Source organism: Hippocampus guttulatus, chromosome 8 (genome assembly GCF_054856545.1).
Source record: "Hippocampus guttulatus isolate MCC_2025c chromosome 8, RoL_Hgut_1.0, whole genome shotgun sequence".
NCBI classification, from domain to species: Eukaryota; Metazoa; Chordata; class Actinopteri; order Syngnathiformes; family Syngnathidae; genus Hippocampus; species Hippocampus guttulatus.
In genome coordinates, this window is record NC_141268.1 from 16,943,048 (window position 1) to 16,964,429 (window position 21,382).

General features: G+C 44.4%; 2 protein-coding genes across 9 annotated transcripts in view; one reads left to right on the plus strand and one right to left on the minus strand.

Moving 5' to 3' along the window:
- ppfia4 (PTPRF interacting protein alpha 4) overlaps nucleotides 1–11,786 on the plus strand; it is a 51,004-nt gene extending 39,218 nt beyond the window's left edge. For 4 of the 8 annotated variants that reach the window (XM_086118028.1, XM_086118027.1, XM_086118032.1 and 1 more), the window contains 17 exons: nucleotides 326–522; nucleotides 1,164–1,392; nucleotides 1,476–1,511; nucleotides 1,654–1,775; nucleotides 1,935–2,056; nucleotides 3,129–3,210; nucleotides 3,307–3,388; nucleotides 3,503–3,703; nucleotides 4,485–4,547; nucleotides 4,963–4,989; nucleotides 5,891–6,066; nucleotides 6,635–6,732; nucleotides 7,613–7,788; nucleotides 9,067–9,135; nucleotides 9,216–9,402; nucleotides 9,504–9,600; nucleotides 10,506–11,786. In XM_086118028.1, coding sequence (XP_085974154.1) covers nucleotides 326–522; nucleotides 1,164–1,392; nucleotides 1,476–1,511; nucleotides 1,654–1,775; nucleotides 1,935–2,056; nucleotides 3,129–3,210; nucleotides 3,307–3,388; nucleotides 3,503–3,703; nucleotides 4,485–4,547; nucleotides 4,963–4,989; nucleotides 5,891–6,066; nucleotides 6,635–6,732; nucleotides 7,613–7,788; nucleotides 9,067–9,135; nucleotides 9,216–9,402; nucleotides 9,504–9,562 — 1,926 coding nt within the window. In that variant the 3' untranslated portion in view covers nucleotides 9,563–9,600; nucleotides 10,506–11,786. Of the gene's footprint in view, nucleotides 1–325; nucleotides 523–1,163; nucleotides 1,393–1,475; nucleotides 1,512–1,653; nucleotides 1,776–1,934; nucleotides 2,057–3,128; nucleotides 3,211–3,306; nucleotides 3,389–3,502; nucleotides 3,704–4,484; nucleotides 4,548–4,962; nucleotides 4,990–5,890; nucleotides 6,067–6,634; nucleotides 6,733–7,612; nucleotides 7,789–9,066; nucleotides 9,136–9,215; nucleotides 9,403–9,503; nucleotides 9,601–10,130; nucleotides 10,185–10,354; nucleotides 10,424–10,505 lie in introns of all 8 variants that reach the window. The other 4 variants (XR_015101629.1, XR_015101630.1, XM_086118029.1 and 1 more) reach the window with 4 other exon arrangements.
- A 1,825-nt stretch (nucleotides 11,787–13,611) lies between these two features.
- On the minus strand, nucleotides 13,612–15,630 carry myog (myogenin). The gene is made up of 3 exons (XM_086117558.1): nucleotides 14,933–15,630; nucleotides 14,478–14,577; nucleotides 13,612–14,338 (listed from the first exon to the last, which is right to left on the minus strand). The coding sequence occupies exons 1-3, from the start codon at nucleotides 15,443–15,445 to the stop codon at nucleotides 14,220–14,222; spliced, it is 732 nt and encodes a 243-aa protein (XP_085973684.1). The 5' UTR covers nucleotides 15,446–15,630; the 3' UTR covers nucleotides 13,612–14,219.
- Nucleotides 15,631–21,382: the final 5,752 nt, after the last annotated feature.

Below are 21,382 nucleotides of genomic sequence, written 5' to 3' on the forward strand. Positions count from 1 at the left end.
CTCTGAGCACGGTGGCCAAAATCGAGTTACCGTGCCAGTCTTCTGACACACCTTTTGCTTTGCTCGGAAGTTACTGTGTGCTGCTGGTCTCTGATGAGGAGCTTCATGCCGCGATCTTCACGCTTCAACTTCATTCTCTACTAACCTCTCTTTATCTGTCCCTCACCTGCTGACACGGACATGCTCTCTGAATGTAAGTCTCACGTTCATTTTCATAACAACCCTTAAGTGTACCAGTTAGTTATTTATTTATTACGTCATCCGCCCATATTCTGGTATTTATTTCCTCAATATATGACCACTCGCGGGTGTCTGTTGTGTCTAGGTTTGCGGCATGTTCGAACAGGACTACCCTTCGCTGCGAGGGAGCGTCAGCCACCTCCTCGGCAGCGACATCGAGGCCGAGTCTGACCTAGACGATGACGTTAGCTCGGCCATGCTCTCCCCAAGCGGTCAATCGGACGCACAAACTCTTGCTTTGATGCTGCAGGAGCAGCTTGATGCCATCAATGAAGAGATAAGGTGACGTGACTCCTCTGTTGTTACCTCTTAGCCTGTTTACGATCACTACCGGAGCCCAGCCGGCTTTGGGGTCAAAGCCAGGGCACATCCTGAAATGGTCACCCGTGAATCACAGGGGCACATATAGAAAAACATTCACACTCTATTTCAAGACTTTAAAGGGCGTAGCCAGAAACTACTCGGGCGAATCATTGTGATCAATTGTCACCATTTTCATATTGTGATCAATGGCTCATTCATTTAAATCATATCTAAAAAGCACAATAACACAAAACTGTCTAAATTCTTCTCAATTCTAAATGTTGCTTTTTTACTTGCTCCTTCGGGTATTTTGAGTGGGTGTGCAAGATGTCCACGTTTTGTTTCATATACCCATGACTGTGGATGGTATGATAAACAATGACTTCATAGCTATGTTGTTTACAGTGGTTACCATGGGGTGAAATATTTTTGATTGATGTCACCTGTCAGAATTGAGTCCCCTGTACTTTAGAGAGATTCTTTTAGTGTTTACATACATTACATTTCTTATTGAAATATGCAGCTAATTAAAAAAATGTAACAGTGGAACAAGAGGTCAGATCAAGAAAACAACCATGTTTGAGCACACTCAGCTAAAATGTTTTGTTTGGTACGGACAGGATGATCCAGGTGGAAAGAGAGTCGGCTGACCTGCGCTCGGATGAGATTGAGTCCCGCATGAACAGCGGCAGCATGGATGGACTCAACGTGACGCTTCGACCACGGGCGCTACCCACGTCGGCCACGGCCCAATCCTTGGCGTCATCCTCCTCGCCGCCTACCAGCGGCCACTCGACGCCTAAACACCACGCGCGTAACACCAGCCACCATCTCGGAATCATGACTCTGGTAAGAATCACACGAACAGCACAAGGTTCAGAAGAGATGGAGCCTTTTTTTTTTTCTAGTCATGCGTTCTCTTTACTTGGTAGCCAAGCGACTTGAGGAAACACCGGAGGAAAGTTGCAGTAAGTCCACCAGCAAAAGTCAACTTGTGCATTTCTTCCTTGCTCCTCCTGCAAGGTTTCCCTTCCCCTCATCCCTAAATCTCCTCTTCATCCAATTCCTCCATTTCTACTTTCCCGTTGATGAGATTTGTGACTTTTTCAGTCACCAGTGGAGGTGGACAAGGCGACGATCAAGTGTGAGACGTCGCCTCCTTCCTCACCGCGCAGTTTACGTCTGGAAACCAATTTCGCCCAGTTCACGGGCAGTCTGGAAGACGGACGAGGGTACAAACACGCTCACACAACAGGAAGGGATGAGAGTTGGCTTGTACTTCAGGATCATGTTTGTTTAGTTCCTCCTCTCAGAGGACTCTGAATGCCAACACTTCTTCCAGGGAAAAACAAAGGCCTCGTTAATTATTGTCTCATTTGAATTTATTTCAGAAAGCAGAAGAAAGGTATTAAGTCATCTATTGGCCGGTTGTTTGGCAAGAAGGAGAAAGGAGGTCGAATGGAGCCGACCAGGGATTTTGCCAGGGATGGACAACCGCTACCAGCGTTAACAGGTGCAGGCTCACTCTGAGGACTATTGGTGACACACCTTCGGCAAATTTTTTGGACTAATCAATCAGGGGTCTGGTTTAAGATTATATTATAGTAGAGCAGGGGTGTCAAAGTCATTTGAGTTCAGTGGCCACATTCACCACGATTTGAGTTCACTAAAATTGTGGCCTAATAAGCTATAGATAATGCTGTTTCCAATATTGTCCCTTTCTTTTAATAATCCATTTGGAAAATAACAAATGAGTATAAATGCAACAAAGATAATGAGTCTATATACCCTTTGTGCCTTTTCTAAAACAGCATGTTGAGAGCTACAAATTTTAAACTGACAAACTCCCACATCCATCTGGAAATTTTTATAACCTCAAAACTGACACCAGACAAGCTCAAGTGAGAACTTTTCAGAAAGGGTGCACTTGTCGCTCTGTCTTGTAAATCTAGACATAAAAAATACATACAAGTTGTGGACGTCATCCATCCATCCTTCCATCCATCCATGGATGGATGGATGGTGTTCACACACATACAGTATCTTTATTCTTTGCAGCGCAAGGGTACCACACTAGGGTTCATTCGCTCCTGAAACGTGCCATCTTTCCGCCTTCACTTGTGCAACAATATCAGGCGTCAAATCTTGACGAACAGCCAATTTCACAATGTCAAGTAAAAGTCAGTTTCCCCCTGGTGGACAAAATGAGCAACAACATTTTTTACTTTTTTTTTTAATTGCAAAAAATGGTTCCTGACACCACGGACCGACTTGGATCCCATGATGTGCCTGTTGTGTTGACACACCCGTAGTATTTCTTTTTTTAGTATTTACAAAGAGTGAATGTGGAACAGGCCCTCTCATCCAACATCACTGACCCAACATATTCCTCTCGGCCAATGGACAGAAATCCCAACAGACAAACTCCAACATCTTGCAAAACATCTTCCCATGTAGATTTTTGTACTATTTTACTTTGCCAACAGGATGTCCCAATAATTCTCTCAATTAAACAGAACTTCGACTCAACTAAGTCAGACTGTTGCATGCTGATGCAGGCTATAAAGACTGTAAATTTATTTCAGACTTTGACATGGCTATTGGAGACACGATGACTCTGGGCAAACTGGGCACCCAAGCGGAGAGAGATCGCCGGATGAAGAAAAAGTACATTAATCTCCTGACATTGTGGGAATTATTTTTCAACTTGTATTTGTTGTTTGGCAATCCTGTGTTTTCCTATGTCTTAAATTCCATCGTTAGACACGAGCTACTGGAAGACGCCAGGAAGAGAGGCTTAGCATTTGCGCAGTGGGACGGCCCAACTGTTGTCTCCTGGCTGGAGGTTCTGATTTCACTTCTTGTGTACTAAGGAGACATTTGTCCTACACCTCATATTTTTCTTTGTCATTACGCAGCCTTACTACATAACAGTTTGACCTGTCGATCCCTTCTCCAGCTGTGGGTGGGCATGCCGGCCTGGTACGTGGCAGCGTGCCGCGCTAACGTGAAGAGCGGCGCCATCATGTCGGCCCTGTCTGACACGGAGATCCAGAGGGAGATCGGCATCAGTAACCCGCTGCATCGACTCAAACTGCGCTTGGCCATCCAGGAGATGGTTTCCCTTACCAGCCCTTCTGCACCTCTGACCTCCAGAACGGTAAATACACACCTATGCCAATTGGGCATACTCGTCATTAAGGACAGGAAATGTGCGTACCAACCACGCTAAACTTGTATTTTCTTTAGATTATGTACACAGAAAACCTCTCTTTGACTCACCGTCCCCCTTTGCACCGTTTGGTGATAAGTTGATAACTTCTCACTTTTTGGGTTTATATACTGTTCCTTTTTTCTGCGAACATGAATCGCATGGAGGAGACAACACAATGGAAAGCCATTTGTGTATTTATTCAGTATCCTCGATATCAGCTCGAGGTCCATGTACAAGGATGCTCTTTGTCCTCGGGAGTAAGACAATTTAGCACATAAAACATTTTTCCACTACATTTAGACTCAGTGTAAATGTTCAAATGGTGCAAAATTTTACAGTGACTTGCAAGACTGTATTATTTTCAGAAACACTTAGACCCGCTATGCTACTGTATTTAAATGTTGGTCATTGTGGCGGTACTTGTCGCCCAGAAACGTTTTAGGTGGCACTTGGTGTAACACGCTGGAGGACTGTACTAGTACCCGTACATGGACTTTAATCAAGTTATGGAAGATTAACGCTCACATGGCTTTCCATACAACACACACGTAATCGCACAACTCTAGCCTGAAATACACTCCCTCCCTTGGCATCGCTCAACACAATAAATGTTTGTCTGTGTGGTTGTGTGTTTGTATCCGTGTATATGTGGATGGGGTGGGGGTCATCATGTGTGAAAATACACACTGGGTGTGTGTGTGTGTGTGTGTATACGTCCTCTGAGCAGTCCTCCGGAAATGTGTGGGTGACTCATGAAGAGATGGAGAACCTGGCTTCATCCACAAAAGCGGTCAGTACCATCTGGGTGCTCCCCCTGTCTCTACCCCACTCCCAACAAACACTCTCACCCCCCCCCCTCCCCACCGCCCTCTCGTCCTGCAGCCTCTGCCACCACACGCATACAGTATGTCTACTAAAAACACAAGCACTATAGACACTAACGCCTCACTGTGCTTGTGTTGGTACTTGTGTTTGTGTGTGTGTGTGTGTGTGTGTGTGTGTGTGTGCGTGTTTGTGGCGTGTAACCTGTGCTTCATGTGATATGTGCGCTGGGGTCTGTGTTTGTGGCAAATCACGTAGACGTGTTCTTGAAGGTAGCTCCGAGTGGAAAGAAAAAAAAAAAAGAAGCATTTTGTACAAAATGTGTTTGTTTAATCAGCGTGTTCTTTGAACTTGTTTATTGTTCCTGTCATGCTGCCACTCAGGCGAATGAGGAGGGCAGCTGGGCGCAGGTGAGGTTGCTGCGCTGACAAATTGGTCCAATCACACAGTATCACATAAATCCCCCCCTCCCCCACACCCCACACATGAAAGCAATTTAGCACCCTTAGCTCATTCAATGAGTGATCGTTGCTGGTGCATTTTGTAACTTCTTTCTAAATACAGCCGCATCTCTAATTTCGAACGAAATACAGTATGTTCCAGGAAGTGGCAAGTTTCATGAACCTGTTTCAGGGTCAAACTGGAAACTCTTTATTCTCAATGTTGTCCAACATTCAAATTCCACGTGTGCCAAACACTACCCTAGCATTGCTCCACTGTACTTTTTGTTTGTTTGTTTGTTTCAATCACATTTGGAAGCATGCTTTCAATTTAGGCAGTAGGAAAATATTCACTAATTGTCACTGTCAAAATATTGGTTTGTTTATCAGCGTATCCAAATGAATACTTTGATTTCATTTGGCTAATCCGTATTAGTTTAGCATTGAATGAAGACGGAAATTTTGAAGTGTTTTAATTGGTCTAATGGGAAAAAAATATCCCCTCACTCGGTTTTTGTGGGTTTATAGAACTTTTAAAAGCCTATTGTTTACATTCCACCAACATTATTAATAGTTTTGTTAATTTTATGTTTCCTGGTCGGTCAGCATCCACACTATCTGGACCTTGAATCTGTAATAGCTAAATGGATTGCAACCATGATTAATGATATCTGCTATGCTTGCATCACCTCTGCCGAAAATGTTTGAGACTGTAATTGATAAAACAAAGAAAGAGCACACGTTGTGATCTAACCTAGAACTCCACATTTTGAGGTGATTTCCCCACCGCACGGGTTGTGATTTATTAATCATACTTTCACATATTGAAGTTTTGGATTGGAGAAAATCAATAACGCTCCTCTCTTTGCAGACGCTGGCATATGGGGACATGAATCACGAGTGGATAGGGAACGAGTGGTTGCCAAGCCTTGGACTGCCTCAGTACCGCTCTTATTTCATGGAGTGTCTGGTGGACGCACGCATGCTGGACCACCTGACCAAAAAAGACCTGAGGAGCCACCTCAAGATGGTGGACAGCTTCCACAGGTCTGCGGCATGGATGTGTAGCTTTTGTACAGTTGCACATGAGAAGGAGGTGGGAGGGGGGGGGGGGGGGGCACTCCAGTCACATGACTCGGCTCCAGATTTAAATTGAGGATTTGGCTCAAATTGATAAAAGTATAGATAATGAGTGGCACATTAGCGAATATACTGTATTCTTTGCCTGCGAAAAATGTTTTGACTTGATTTATGACTGGCTTAAACCAAGTAACGACTCCACTCGACTTTTCAGACTTCAAATAATTGCCAAAGTCATGTTTTCACTTTTTTTCCAGAAATCACAACAAATAGAAACAAATAATAAATATATTATATTTATGACTGATTTCACTACAAGGGTAGAATTGTGCGATCTGTTCAATTGGGGTTAGAGGCGATTTTAGCAGAGATGATTTAGCCAAGATTAAGGGGGGTGGGGTACAAAAAGCATAAATTCTTTCAAAACGTGATATAGGCCATTTAATGAAGGTGACGACACAGTATGTGATTTAAACCCCTCCTACCCCCCCCCCCTTTGATTATTAAAACGATTATTTGCTTATGTGTTTACAAGGGCGAGTCTACAGTATGGAATCATGTGCTTGAAGAGGCTCAATTATGACAGGAAAGAATTGGAGCGCCGGAGAGAGGACAGCCAACATGACATGAAAGGTAAGATTTGCATCGACGACAAGCATAAAGCAAGCATGTTCACGTTTTGACACGTTGACAACCTCGAATACAGCCGCCTCGTGGCAGATAGTGGCCAAAGCCTGGCGACAGCTGCACTTTTCATCTGTCACGGAGTCATGCCAAAGAAGGCCAAAAATCTCCACACGCGCACACGCGTGCAGTTGCGATGCCAGAACATACATTATTTTCCTGCAGACGACCGTTAAGTCTTCTCCTTCGAATGTGATGAGGGGAAAAAAAATGGGGCTACTTGCACACATAACAAAGCGATGCTAACGCTACATACAACAATGACCATTGACCGTTATTTTGGAATAAACGCACACATCGATGATGCATCGCAGTATCAGTGTAACTTGAAGGAAACGCTCGTAATTTTAATCCAAATAGAACAAAGCGCAGGTGAACCGAGCTTTGATGTAAAATGTGAATGTTCCAAAATAGACTGTTGGGTTAAAAGCCTGTTGTGACCAAAAGATACAAAACACGCGAAGCCATGTAGCCTGCCCTCTCACCCTTTTGACCCTAAATTGTGGACATGAACTTGATTCAGCTGTTGCTCAAATCAGACCCCTAGCCTGTTTAGACACGCACACGCACGCCGCCTGTTCCAGCGTGGAAAGTTTACCGACAGCTGGCCTGCGAACCAACAAAGGGAGTGTGCCAGGCACTTGACACTGCGCGGACACGCACACTATCTCTTTATCTCGCTCGCTTTCTCTCCCCCCCCCCCCCCCCCGTCTCCTTCTAAGCTCTCTCCATCTTTATGGTGGCGCCCAGCGCATTGCAAATTAAAAAGCCTCTGTGTGGTCCTTGTTCCGGTGAATAAGTACGATGGATTCACTCTTGTCCACTTTAGATGTGTTGGTGTGGACCAATGAGCAAGTGATCCACTGGGTCCAGTCCATTGGTTTAAGGGAGTACAGCGGCAACCTGTTGGAGAGCGGCGTTCACGGAGCGCTCCTCTCCCTGGACGAGACCTTCGACTACAGCAGCCTGGCCCTCATCCTGCAGATTCCCATGCAGAACACCCAGGTGCTGACCGACAACAACTCACGTCATAAATCAGTACACGGAGAAGGAAAATAGTTATTAGTTGATGTCGTTCGTGCGGATCATGTATGAGTACAATTTGCAATGACTCATAGTGATAATGAGTTGAGTCCCATATTTTCCGCCTCTTTGTTGAGTTCAACAAGGCTGGATGAGGCAGCAGTATGTTCGAAACCAGTTTTTCCTTCTGCCAGCTTCATTCTGCCAGCATTTCCTTCTGCTCCAGTTGCTCTCTGATCCCCGGCGAATTCACCTTAAACGATTCCCCAATCACACGCTGGAGAACAAATGACTCACAGGAGCGGCGTCGAAAAAAAAGTTATTTTTGGATATGCTGTCGTTTCGGGGGAATTTTAGTGGCTTTAATTCACACAAAAAAATAAGCACCTAGACACTTACAGTCACCATGACACCAGTGTGGACATTTTGAAATGTTCTATCTATGCATCCTTTTTTTTTTTTTTAAAAGAGCTGGAGCCTACCCCATCTGATTTTGGGCAAGAGGCAGGATGCACCTAGGCCTGTACTGTCAAATCTTTTTAGAATTGATTTTCCAATTGATAATTCCATCAAATGATCGGAGAAGCTTTCTGAAGACTGCAAAGGTTTGTTATAATAGTGTAGAGCAGGAAAGAGCAACAGGCTACCACACTCTGAGTGATTAATGTTTCCCGTGCCTTGAAGAAAATCCTATAAAAACCGGGAAAAAGTATATTAAAAAGAACAAAAATTTGTGAATATGTTAATCCACGGGTGCCGAACTGCGACGGTCGGTGCGATGGTCGACTGTTGTTTTAAGTTGTAATATCACCAATCACCACTAGAATGCAGACAGAGTTTAGTGGGGCTTAAACTGGGTCTTTTATACTGCCCTCTACTACTTTGAGTTGTAGATATGTCAGGCCGAATAATTTGTTTGCCCGTTTAGATGAAATGCAGGACCGACATACAGGTAGCACTTCAATAATTATCGTCATTAATATGGCTCTCTTTGTTTTATTTTGTTGTTTGCGTCAAACTGTTATTTTTGTGATCACCTCGGTCGACATTTTTCCCAGCCTAGATACACCCCATATTGTTCGCCAGCCAATCGCTGGACATATACAGTTGCAACCATACAGGCATGCACATGACATCATTTTGATCTTCGATGCACCTAAGATCCATTTTTTTTGGAAAGTGGGAGGAAGCCCACGCAAGCTGGGGTTTTTTTATGCCTTGATTGTTACATTTGAGAATATCTGTTGTGTTGTTTTTCAGGCCCGCCAGGTGCTGGACAGGGAGTTCAACAACCTGTTAGCCTTGGGGACCGACCGACGACTCGAGGAGGTCACGCCGCATGTCATGTTGCTGATTCGATTCAACTGTTGTTTACGATTGTCGAGCCTCATCTTCTACCTACCCCGCAGAGCGGAGATGACAAGTCTTTTCGCCGCTCTCCGTCGTGGCGGAAGAGGTTTCGTGCCCGAGAGGGAGGGGCAGGGCTGGGGATGATGGCGGGCTCCATGGAAACACTGCCCGCTGGCTTCCGCATGCCCTCTATGTCCATGCCGCCCTCCATGAACCTCATGCCTAAGAAGCAGCTGCAGCCTGAAGGTGCGGACTGACCACATGACCCAAACTTTTGGACACGAGTGTGCATGTTGTCTCTGCTAACTGCATGCTGTGTTCTCTCTTGATAACCCCTTTGTGCCAAGCTCCGCCCCCGGCGTCCCCGAGGCTTGACCCCTCGACAGTGCGGACCTACTCATGCTAACTCACTTTGCTTACTAACTGGAGCTCTGATGCTAACAGGTAAGCTTGAAAAAAAAAAAACTATATAAAGTAGTAGAAACTGCAAAACCAATTCTATGTGCGTCCCATTATTGATTTGATATTTCGCATGCCATGTTTTATTAAGTTAATAACTATGAACCATAAATAGTATAACAAATAAATGATTTAATACTAAAATGACAACTTATGTGAAGGGTAGATGAATTTAATAAAAATCATGAGCATTTGCATGATTACACAAAATGAAATTACAGCACACTTAGATTATTTACGATTAGAAACGGTGTTTGGGTGAATATGCTCTCTGTTTTGAAGGCGCAAACAATAAAAATAAGTAATGTATATATTAAAATCCAACATGTAATGACCAATGAATAATTCAGAAGAAGTCAGGACAGTAACTGCACGTAAGCTGCTCATTTCCTTATTCTCATTGAAGGCAGCCATGCAAAGGCTCATCATTTTGTGATATTTAAAGAGGTTGGAGTGGACCTAAGTAGAGAATTGCACACACATAGTTTTGACATCATTTGCAATGTATTTCCTAGGATTTTGAATGGACAAATAGTCTCCGGTTCCCGCCGTGACTCCCACCATTTCCAGTAAGCGGTTTTAAAGTCGTCAATATTTTATTGATTTTTCCACCATAAATGAATATAATTGCAATATCATATATCATATCCCAGATTTTTAAAAAAAACATACGACACAACAAATTGAGCTTCATCGTGAAAACTGACCATCCCGGGCCAAAATGTCCCTTTAACTGCAGGGAGAGCCCGAAGCTGAGATTTGAACCGAGAACCTCAGGACTGTGAGGCATGCTATCCACTAATCCACGGTGCTGCCACAGAGAATGAAGTATTTCTAAGATGCATTCATTGCCCGAATCTAACTTCCTTTACCAATCTTCTGTCTCTCAGTGCATTGTCATTACCTGTATGGACACATGCTTGCGGCCTTTTGAGAGTGAACTGCCAAATTTGAAGAGAGTGCTACCAGGGTGCCAGTGGGGTCGGGGCTTCTCTCTTCTAATAGACAGCCACACCTCGCACCGATCACCTCTCCTTCGGACACGTGCAATACCGAGGCCAGGTCTGACCCTTGAACTCTTGACAGCGGCCGTGGGGCCGCTCTCGCTGCTGTAAAGGACACTCGCCTCTGGTCTCTCCCAGTTGAACCCAGTGCTCCCAGTAGCCTTGTCATCGTGGTTTTTGTGCTCCCCGAACCTCAGCCGTGGGTCGTCGTCCTCCCCTTCCTGAAGTCTCAACATGGCCGACTCACCACTACACATTACCCTTTTATCGGTTATGCAAGGTATTACTCAATGATCGTATCTGTACTGTATATAAAATGGATGACTACGTTTTTTATAAAGTATACAAATCTATATATTGGAATTATATATGGAAAAGTGATATATTGGCTGTATGAAACCTATCGCCGTGTATTCAATAGTGACTGTTCTCTCACTTTTTCTTTGTCTTAGTGTCGGACCTTGCGTGTCTTTTGCTGTATGATGTAAGTGTGTGAATTATCAGTGGGAGGAGCTTACTCAGAAGAGTCTTGACAAGTTCTCCTCACAGGTTCATGGGTCCAATTTCAGACTCCCCTTGCTCCGCTCCTTTTTTGACACCATGCTCCCTTCCCTGTATGACACTGTGTAGCCGAAAGTAGAGAGGATGCTGTTGTATGGAAGAAAGCGTGTGTGTGTGTATGTGCGCGAGAGTTAACGATTCGATCATCTGATCCGTGCTATGTGGCTGTTCGGTGTAAAAACTGTAGCTCCTTTCTGCTGCTGCTCTGCATCATTTCCGTGATATCACGTGATGATGTCAAAGTGCTCGAACTGAGTGCCGACTCCCGTCCAATCACTTCCTGTTTAGTTGCCGTGGAGACGTGCGAGTGAGGAGTCAGTACTTTCCGCTGGCCTCATTCAGTGAAAACACAACATATGAACCAAGTGAAGTGATGGATGGGTGTACAATATTTTCTTTATTTTCCTTTTTTTTTTTTTTAGGGTTTTCCGAGGTGTCTATAAAAGATGTAATGTGCTATGTGGCAGCTATGAGTACTGTGTCTTTATTCCAGGTGTGAAACAATGCTGACATATCAAGATTTTATTATTTGGCAATTTGAAAAAAAAGTACTGTACCTATAAAGTATGACAATATATAGACATGAGTAAAGCTGTTTTTTAAAGACTCGAGTGTTGTGTTTCTTTTGTTCTTAAACCCTACAAACATGAACCCCCCCCCCCCGCCCTCTGGAATTCAATCCAAATTATTCAGAAAAATATGTTTGTAATGTTGCGCGATATTTAAAGGGTGAGTTGACCCATCAACTGATCCATGAGTATGCTGCTTTTTGTATGCTTTCGTTTTGTAATCTCACCACACCACAACGTACCAGGCATAACCAAGACAAATAAGTTGCAATGATGACCAGAGAACCATCCATCTGCTTTCAAGGTTGGGGGGGGGGGGGGGGGTGTTAGCGCCTATCCCAGCTGACTTTGTGCGGAAGGCAAACTACAACCTGAACTGGTCGCCAGTCAGTCACAGGGCACCAAGAGAGACAAAGAACCATTCACACCCACCTCCACACCTTCAATGAGTTGGAACCAATCCCACACTGCCTGCTCACAAGTCAGGCGAGTGTACCATTACACCATAGGTGTCAAACTCAGGTCCTGGAGGGCCGCTCTCCTACATGTTTTCCAAGTCTCCCTGTTGCAACACACCTGATTCAAATGATCAGATCATCAGCAAGCTCTGCGCAAGCCTGACATTGAACCTGTTCATTTGAATCAGGTGTGTTGCAACAGGGAGACTTGGAAAACATGCAGGATAGCGGCCCTCCAGGACCTGAGTTTGACACCTATGCACTACACCATCGGCGACTCTTGACTACCGAACCAAAAACTGAATTGACTATGAAACACACCTCTGTCCTGGCTGCTCAGTACAAAATGGACAAGTTGACGTTGATATAAAAGTCTAAGAATGGAACAGAGCCAGAAATGTCATCCGTGTTGTGGCAAGACTATCCTCCCAGGTCCACGGTCCATGTGGTCATTTTTTAAAATCTACATTCTTATACAGGGGGTCTGTGGTTTTTGACAGTCCTGAAATATGGAATTTTGTGGTTATACTGTAGATGGTGTGTAATTGACTCGTTTGCACAGTAATTAAATGTATTACTGTGCTAGCATAGCTTAGTGATTGTCTACGACAGCGGTCCCCAACCTTTTTAGCCCCACGGTTTAAGGCGTGGCGGATAAAAACGGTGGTATTTTCGAAACATAATAAGAAACACGAATCATGACACGAGGAACGTCCTATCTGGCCTCAACACTCTCTGGTCGTTATGGTAACGTTTAAACGTGCCATAAAATACACCACGAACATCATGTGCATGAAAAAATACGACTCACCATCGCCGCATTTTACGCAGAGTGGGCTCGGTGCGTGGGAATCTCCCGTTGAGATAAATCCGTATTTTAGGTAGGGCTCCTGATACTGTCTGTTAAACGTAGGCTTCTTTTTCTTGAAAGTCGTAGGCTCCTCTTCTGTCTCCTGGGAGGGCCTTTTCCCCTTCCCAAAGACGTTTGTTTTTCACTCATTTTGCTAGCTCTTGGGTTTGAGTTTAGCGGTAACCTATCACGTGACCGAGAAGCGCACCTTGACCTGCATCAAGAGTGGCATACTGTAGACGGATGTAACAGAGAATCCGGTATTTTTACAAAATAGAACAGATTCCGAAATCACTAAAACGGAAGTCATGTCAGTTATTTATTCTTTCTGTGCGGCCCGGTACCAGATAACCCACAGACCAGTACCGTTCTGAGGCCCGGGGCTTGGGGACCGCTGGTCTACGATGCAGTAGACAGTTCAAGTTTTATGATAGGAGCAGTTTGACACTGAAACAATTTTTCCTATTTTTTATTGAGATTCTCTATGTATTTTGTTTTAATTCAGAACAAAAACAGACCATCTTCGAGTTCTACTGTATCAATAAATACTGCAGTTGTTGTATTCAAAATGGTCTTTATTGCAAGGACTGGTCAGGAAATATCACATTTCCAAACATCTACAAATACACAACAATCTTAGTTATAAAAGTCAAAAATAAGTTAAAAAAAATACAAAATAAACGAGCAAAACCACTCTGTAAAAAAAGGGAACGTATTTACATTACTAGCATTTGTAACCAGTTTTAACATTAAGCGATCTTGGTCAAAACTGCCATGGTACATGTTGGCCCCACAAATAAACTCCTGGTTCTTTGTTTGCATAAAAACACACACAAAACAAGAATGAAAGGTCAGGGAAAGGTTTCGAAAAGAGGAAAGCTTAAATTAAGTCAGGAGAAAAACCAGGCCTTGTTCATGCAAAGTCGTTTCAACTGCGAGCTTCCGACTGACTCTTTGGCCTGTGGCTTAAGGCAGTGAATCAAGGAAATAAGGCCAAAGGTGGAATTCATTTTGTCGAGCAGACCCTTTGAAACATTAGTTCCCGTCAAGGTGGATTGTGATTTAAATATGAAAATAACAGCCTGCTTTTTTTCAATCGTCTCGTCGCTTTGTCTCTGAGGCACAGTGTTCTTCTTCCTCTGGGTCCGCTCGGTGGAAGTTCTTATTTAGGAATGTCCAGAGGAAAGGTCACTGCTCCGTTTGCTGTGGCCATGCCCTCCACGATTGAGCTCAGGGTCTGTATGGTGGCCTGCTCTGGAGAATCGGCGGCACTCAGAAGCTCTGCGGAGAGTCAAGCATGATGTGAGTAAGCATTTGTCTAAGTTCTGGAGGCCCCCATATGAGAAAGACCTGTTCTGAAGACATCAGTGTGTGTGTGTGTGTGTGTGTGTGCGTGTGTATTGGCGTGAAATGGATTCACCCTCGCCGCTGTAACTTTGCGTGCACTGCTCCGGGGTACTACTCCACTCGGGGCTACTGCAGCAGGTGCTGCCCGAACTGGGCTCACTTGACGACGACACCTGTTGCCATGGAGACACACAAGCAGAAGTCGCTGTCAGTCAAAGTGTTATGACACAGCGCACTAATACAGAAACACTGGAGCTGCACACACACACACACACACACACACAGACACTAGACCCCACACGAAGGCAAAGGTTGATGATGAGTTTAACATTTGGGAAAAAAAATGTTTAGCTAATGTAAAATTTCATGAGCTTTGAAAACGTTCTCTCATCATGCGTCGAGACAAATGAAAGTTGTTGTGTTGATCCTGTTCTAAAAATCTTCCATTACGTCACAGTTGAACGGCATCCTCATCCTTCACTTTATGGCTCCGATTGGATCTTAACATTCCCTTCTCACGCTACTCACTCGAGGCTGGTTCTGTCCGGCCCGGTAGTGCCCCATCTCGGTGTCCTGCTGGTTGAAGGAGGACACCAGGGCCTGCAGCCTCTCAATGTATTGGATGGCGCTCCTCAAGATCTCCACCTTGGGCAGCCTCTGGTTGGGGTTCATCAGGGTGCTCCTCTTCAAAGCGTCAAAAGCCTCGTTGACCTTCTTCAGGCGTCTCTTTTCCCTCAGCGTGGCCGCTCTCCTGCGGTCCATGGTCACCGTCTTACGTTTGCACAGCTTGCAGGCCCATGGCAGGCACTGTCCCGGGCAGTGGGGCTCGGAGTGGGGCGACAGGCCGGACGGTGAGGGTTTGTCCTCGGGCGGAATCACCCCGACGCCCCCGGAGAGAGTCCCGCACAAGCCCATGACGGAGTTCTTGTCCTGATAGGCTTGGTCGTACGCCCCGGGCAGACGAGTGGGGAAGTAGTTGTCCCCTCCTTCGTAAAAGCGTTGATCTGGGAAGAAGTAAGGGTTGGTCTCGAAAAGCTCCATATTGGACAACGTTTTGGTGCGCGAGTCGACAAGGATCCCTGGCTTCCCTTGGAACCGCTCTAGCTAGTGTACGTGGTGTTCGGGTCCTTGCGCCTGGAGCGTGTGTGTCGGAGTGTACGCGTGCGTGCGCGCCTGCCTTCGTCCTTGGCCTGTGTTTGTGATGAGTGGAAGACGTGTGGGGAACAACTGGTGTGGAGCAACTGTAGGCTGGCATTTAAACCCCTCTGCCTGCTGCAGGATCACCGGGTTAAATTTAGCACGAGCCCCAAGAAACCTGACACGACGTTTAGCTGTTGCTGCACATCTATGCTTCATATCTCAGTCGGGCCCTGATCTCTGGAGCTTTCGAGGCCCGTGCGCGTATATATGAGTGTGTGCGTGTGTGTGCGTCAAGTGGGGGTCTGCTTGCGTGCGTCTCAAGAGCCCAACATATGATCGAGTTGCTAGGGAAATGGGAAAGATAACCGCGCATCAAAGATGTCCGTCCTAATGAGCTAATCCCGGCCCCTCGTCTCCATCAATGACACTAAACATAAAGTCCTCCACAATAGGGGCGCCGAGTTGGGGATGTGGACAGTATGGAGGCAGCTGTCACTTGTTCCATTGATATGCGATGACAAAAAGTTGTTTGGCTCATGAGTTGTTGATGCAGAGGAAATGAGGCAGAGGATTGACGTTTACCTAAAACTAGGTCACAAATTAATTCTTCACTTTGTGCCGGAACGTCGGAATGATTGACCTGGTTAGCATGGAATGGATCGTTTCATGATGTCTGTTCGTGATGAGTGCCCGGATGCTTCTGGGTGGCCGAAAACTGACTGATGACCGCTGCTCTGAACTCAAACCAATGACAAAAATGAAAAAATTACAGTCAAATCAACTGAACGTGTGGAGTAAGGAGGATAAATCCAGTGGATCTCATCAATAGTTGTACAGAGAGAATCACAAGACTATATAAAAGCGGAGAGGCTACTTCTAAAGGGATGAACTGAAATCCAAATCTGCGTCATCAGGTCTGTAGAAGGCATTTTCTTTCAGATACAGCATGACTTCAACGTTTTACTCGGCTCTCTTTGCGTCATTTCACAAATAATAATAATAATAATAACAGATAGCCTGCTTGCTATCCATTTCGCCATCAAAAGTCTCTTCCAGTAATCCGAGCAACAGAAAAGTCAATTCTTTAGCTGTTCCCCGAATGATCGTTAAACATGAATTTCCACCATGTCTATTTTTTAATCATGTCACATCTTTTTTTCAACAGACAAGACACAGAGTCCATCGATGGGGGAAGAAAAGAAAAGAAAAATCATAATTTAAGTCATTTATTTAGCCTGTTTTTTTATTTTTTCAATCACTCAGCCTTGGTCTAATGACATGTCAAGGTTTTGGTGTTTTCTGAAAAAGCTCAGATGAAAACTACCGGTAATGAAAACTAAAACTATACTTTATTACGCAATATTTATTGACTTTTTAAAATAAATGTGCACATGACCACCACCCCTACATACATATGTCTTTTAAAAAAAGTCAAACTAATCCTAAAACTAACAAAACAAAAACAATAAACTAAAATGAAGCATTTTCAGGGGGAAAAAAAAATCAACAACACTATTATTAGTGTTGATTTCTGAACTGAACAATCTAAGCGAAAAATAATTCAAACTAACCGGAAAAAACAACAAAAGCCAAAACAAAATAAAAACGACCAATCATGAAAATTCCAACAATGCATAACCCTATCCATAGTATATGTGACCTCTTGGTCAAAAGGTCGTCCACGAAGAACGTTAAACCACATAAAAATGTCTTTAGGTCTTGCTTTTGCTCGCTGAGTGTGATGCTGAAGTGACCTTGCAAGAATCAGACAAGCCTGTACAAGAACCGTCAGAGCTCAACGTGGAGTTGTCACCGTCTCCTCTTACTCCAGAGGATCCGGGAACAGTGATGAAATGAACATGCACCGGTGGAAATGTTCTTCTCTGTCCTGACCTCCTCCTGCCACCATCAACTGTTAATCCTTCCAGGAGATGTCGCACCTCATGGCTCACCGGCTAATTCAGACCTGCTTCCGCTGGCACGGACACACAGCCAAAACACACACACACACGCTTTCTCGGAGAGTGAACTGATTACTATTGTTGGAGGTGACTCAGCCTTTTCTAGTTCATACAGAGCAATGATTCGTAGACTATACGTTACAGTGGTACCTCTACTTACGAACATCTCTTCATACGAAATTTCTTGAAACACCTCAACGGGTAAATATTGCCTCTTGTTCCGAAAGAAATTTCAAGATACGAAAGGTAAAAATACAATATGGGCTGCTAGTCGCAGCTCCGAGTTCCCTGAACGCAACATACCTATAGCTGCTCTGCCATTGGCTATTACCGAGCATCATCCTGGCATCCCGTTGGCCAACGAACTATAATACAGTAGATTCAACACACCATTTTTTTTTTTCAGTGTACCCTTCAAATCTGTAGTGGTCTTGCTAGAGCTGGCCAAATAACATTAGAGCACTCATTCTTATGCTTGCCATTCATTGAATATTAAAATGAAAATCGATTGATTGTATTGGGTCTTAAATCGTTAAGCCCCAGTGGTGAATAAAACGATGGCAGTCTGTGGCATAAAATGACAGGCAAAAGTTGTATCATTCTAGCGGCTCGTGTTCTCATCTGGTTCAGGCTCGAGGCTGAGCTGCAGTGGCCTGTCAGGTTAATCTATGATGGATGGGCACTGATGGTGGAGGGAGCACAAAGACGCCTGTGTTGGTCCCGGAGTCCAACAGGAGTCTCAGTCACTCATACGTGTCTCGCATCTTAACCCATTGTCAGCACAACATCGGACGTGTGTGCGTGTGCTTTGGTGCGTCGGGTCAGTACACTTGCGCCTTTTGCAGGGATGAATCCCTCCTCAGCAATTTTCAAGTGAACACAACAATCAATCGGAGCCGGGGTGCTGGGTGGTGTTTACTTGCTGTTTACTTTGCACACAGTAAATGAATCAAACCATCCAAAAGGAGATTGAAATTTCCATTTCAACATTGAAATAAATGCGACTGTCATTACCGGTGATCATTAATCTGTCTGTCTGTGCGTGTGTTTGTATGTATGTGTGTGTGGGGGGGGGGGGGGGGCTGCCAGGGATTGCCCTGTCACTGGCAACACTGTTTCACTTCTCTTCAGTGACAAGAAGCAGCACATTGCAGAACAGCTGAGCAGGAGGACGGCAGAGGGAGGAAAGGGGAAGTATTAGTCCCCATCAATCACCAAACCACGCCCCCCGACCCCCCGCCCTCCCTACTCCGACCCTCAGGTTAGCCGCAAGATCTTCGCTGACCTGCATGCCTGTCATGTGAGCACGGTCAGGAAATCTCATACAAGTAAGTGGAGAGTAAAATAACAAAACGGTGGGAGTGCTGATTAAAGGTGGATAAAATCTTAATATACTGTCGCCACTCACATGACTGGAATAGACGAAGGCCTCGTTTGTTCAATTACTCTGACGGAAAATATTCAGAATGTTGCGGAAACACATTCTTTTGGATAGACGCAACCATGATGGACTTGTGTCAGAATGATGGCGAGGGAAAAGTAGAGAGAAGGAAAACAACAACTCATGATCCAAAGCATATCACACCATGGGCTTGATTTGCTCAAGGTGTGCACGTGAAAATGTGGGCGCAAACTTAACTGCTCATGCAAAAAGATGTTGAAGGTGATCTACTTACCAAAGTTGATTTTGCTTCGTTAAACATAGTGCTGGCGTTTTTCTGAAAGAAGGATATTTAGCGATGTTTAGCACTGTCACAGGTTCAATTTAAGTAGATTTCTAGCTTTCAGCTTCAAAATGTTCTTTCTATTCCCATGTGCTTGATAGGACTGTTTTGTAAACAGAGGATCATTTGGAGCGGGTTCTTCTGTTAGTGGCATTTTCGTAATTATGCGTGAAAATGTCACCTGCTACATTAGCGTCTTGTAAGTGCCGCTTGCTAGCTAGCTAGCAGCCATGTGGGTACCATATGATTGTCACTCGTTTTCAAAAGATTAAGCACCATATTGTTGTCATACTAGTGTGTGTGTGTGTGTCTGTGTGTGTGTGTAATGTTTGTATGTTGGGCTTTTTATGCTACTTTTTGTCCTCTTCAGGGTCATTGGGAAGCTGACACGTACAGTAGATCACATCGCGCAAATTTTTCCCTTTCGGGTCACAATGACCTGATGACACAGACAAAACCGGAGCTGATTCCTGCGCATCTCCACTCTGGTGACCCAGTATTTGTGTTGAGTAAAGGCTCCTTACATAAGCCGTCCCATTTGACCGATGTCTAAAAGAGACGCGGTTCTACTATGACTCGGTTAATCATAGGGAGAATACTGCCATTCATTCCCTTTTCGAATGAAGTGGCCCCACCTGTGTTTTCGCAGGGCTCTGGAGGCCTGGAGAAGGCTTTCTAAGTCAGGGAGGAAACAGTAGTTGTGTAGCCCGGGCCATGCTGCTGCTCACTGGCGCTTTTATCGCGCAGTAATCCCGACAACAAACAGAACGGTCGGCATGTGCATGTGCAGCTGTCGCCGTCTTAGTGCAAATGGTGTCAGGTTAAGTCACAGGAATGGACGGCGGACCATCCACTGCCCTTCCCTTCTCTGGCATGCCGCTCGCTACGAGGCGTCAGCACATAGGAAGGAAACAAACCCACGTATGCACACAAACACAAACACGCACATGCATTCGTAACCCACTTCCCACAAACATGCTTCGCAGCTCATGCATAGCACAAAAGTTAATGCTAACAACCCGATATTCAAAGTTTGTATAGTCATCATCTCCATTAATACATAACCAATAATACATTCATTATATAATGACACAAATGGCTTCCCTCTATTTTTTTAATGACAAAATTACATGACACAAAAAAAAAATCTTAAGGTTACTTTAAATTTACTTCAATTTTGTGTCACTCATATTTTGCCTCATAGCACAAAAGAGAAAAGTCTACCAATCGGCAGCTCGTAGTGTGCAAAATTGTGGAATTGTAGTGTACACACCAATTTAGAGTCTTCAAAGACTCTGACATGGATGTTTTTGAAATGTGAATGGAAGTGAGAGTACCTGGAGAAATGCCACGCATATATGGCGAGAAGAAAGGCCAGAATGGAGACCCAGAATTTTTCGACTGTGAGGCAGACGTGCCCATACCCACACCATACAATATCACCAAAAAATGTTCAAACAATTTTGAAAAACTCCCTCTTTTTGTGCTTTATCCTGCATTCCCTTCTATTTTTTTTTGTCTGATTCCACTGACCTTCTCCCATCTCAGCAGTGGGGACAAATTTAGCAGCCTGGTTTCTGGAGCGACAAAATAATCCGACACAACAGAGGGAAGGTGTGTGTGTATGTGTGTGTGTGTGTGTGTGTCTGTTTACTACCACGTCTAATATACGGTAATATAAGAGGAACAAGAAAAAAAAAATAATGGTAGTAATAATGACCATAATAATAATCAGTAGGAAAGTGTCACCCTGCAACACTGAAGGAGTATCCGTACAAATAATTGTTCAAAAATAGTCAACAGTTTTTCATAAAGCTCTTATATTTGAGGTCATTCGGCCAATGATTCCCACCCACTGTGCAGCACCGAAGTGCGCCGCAGGAAGCTGTCCACCTCAATTTCATTTGTCCACAAATAGTTTATTTACGATAAAGAAGAGATCTTTGTTGAACTATCTATGCCAGCGACGCAGAGTGACTGGAAAAACAATTAGAGGTTTTTCAATGAGATGGAAGAAGGGATGTGATTGACATGCTCATCCACTTTAAAGTGACATTTTTTGTTTGTTGGCGTGCTGTGAAATTTGTTTCTCATGTAAAATATATGCCTTGAATCCAGAAAGGTTGGCAAAGTGTCTGGTTAGTTGATGCATA

Excerpts from the sequence above, each read along its gene's own strand:
- myog (XM_086117558.1), bottom strand. The coding sequence starts at position 15,445 with ATGGAGCTTTTCGAGACCAACCCTTACTTCTTCCCAGATCAACGCTTT. Across the intron at positions 14,578-14,932 it reads CCGGACAGAACCAGCCTCGA|GTGTCGTCGTCAAGTGAGCC; the intron begins GTGAGTAGCGTG and ends CCATGGCAACAG. Across the intron at positions 14,339-14,477 it reads GCAAAGTTACAGCGGCGAGG|AGCTTCTGAGTGCCGCCGAT; the intron begins GTGAATCCATTT and ends GACTCTCCGCAG.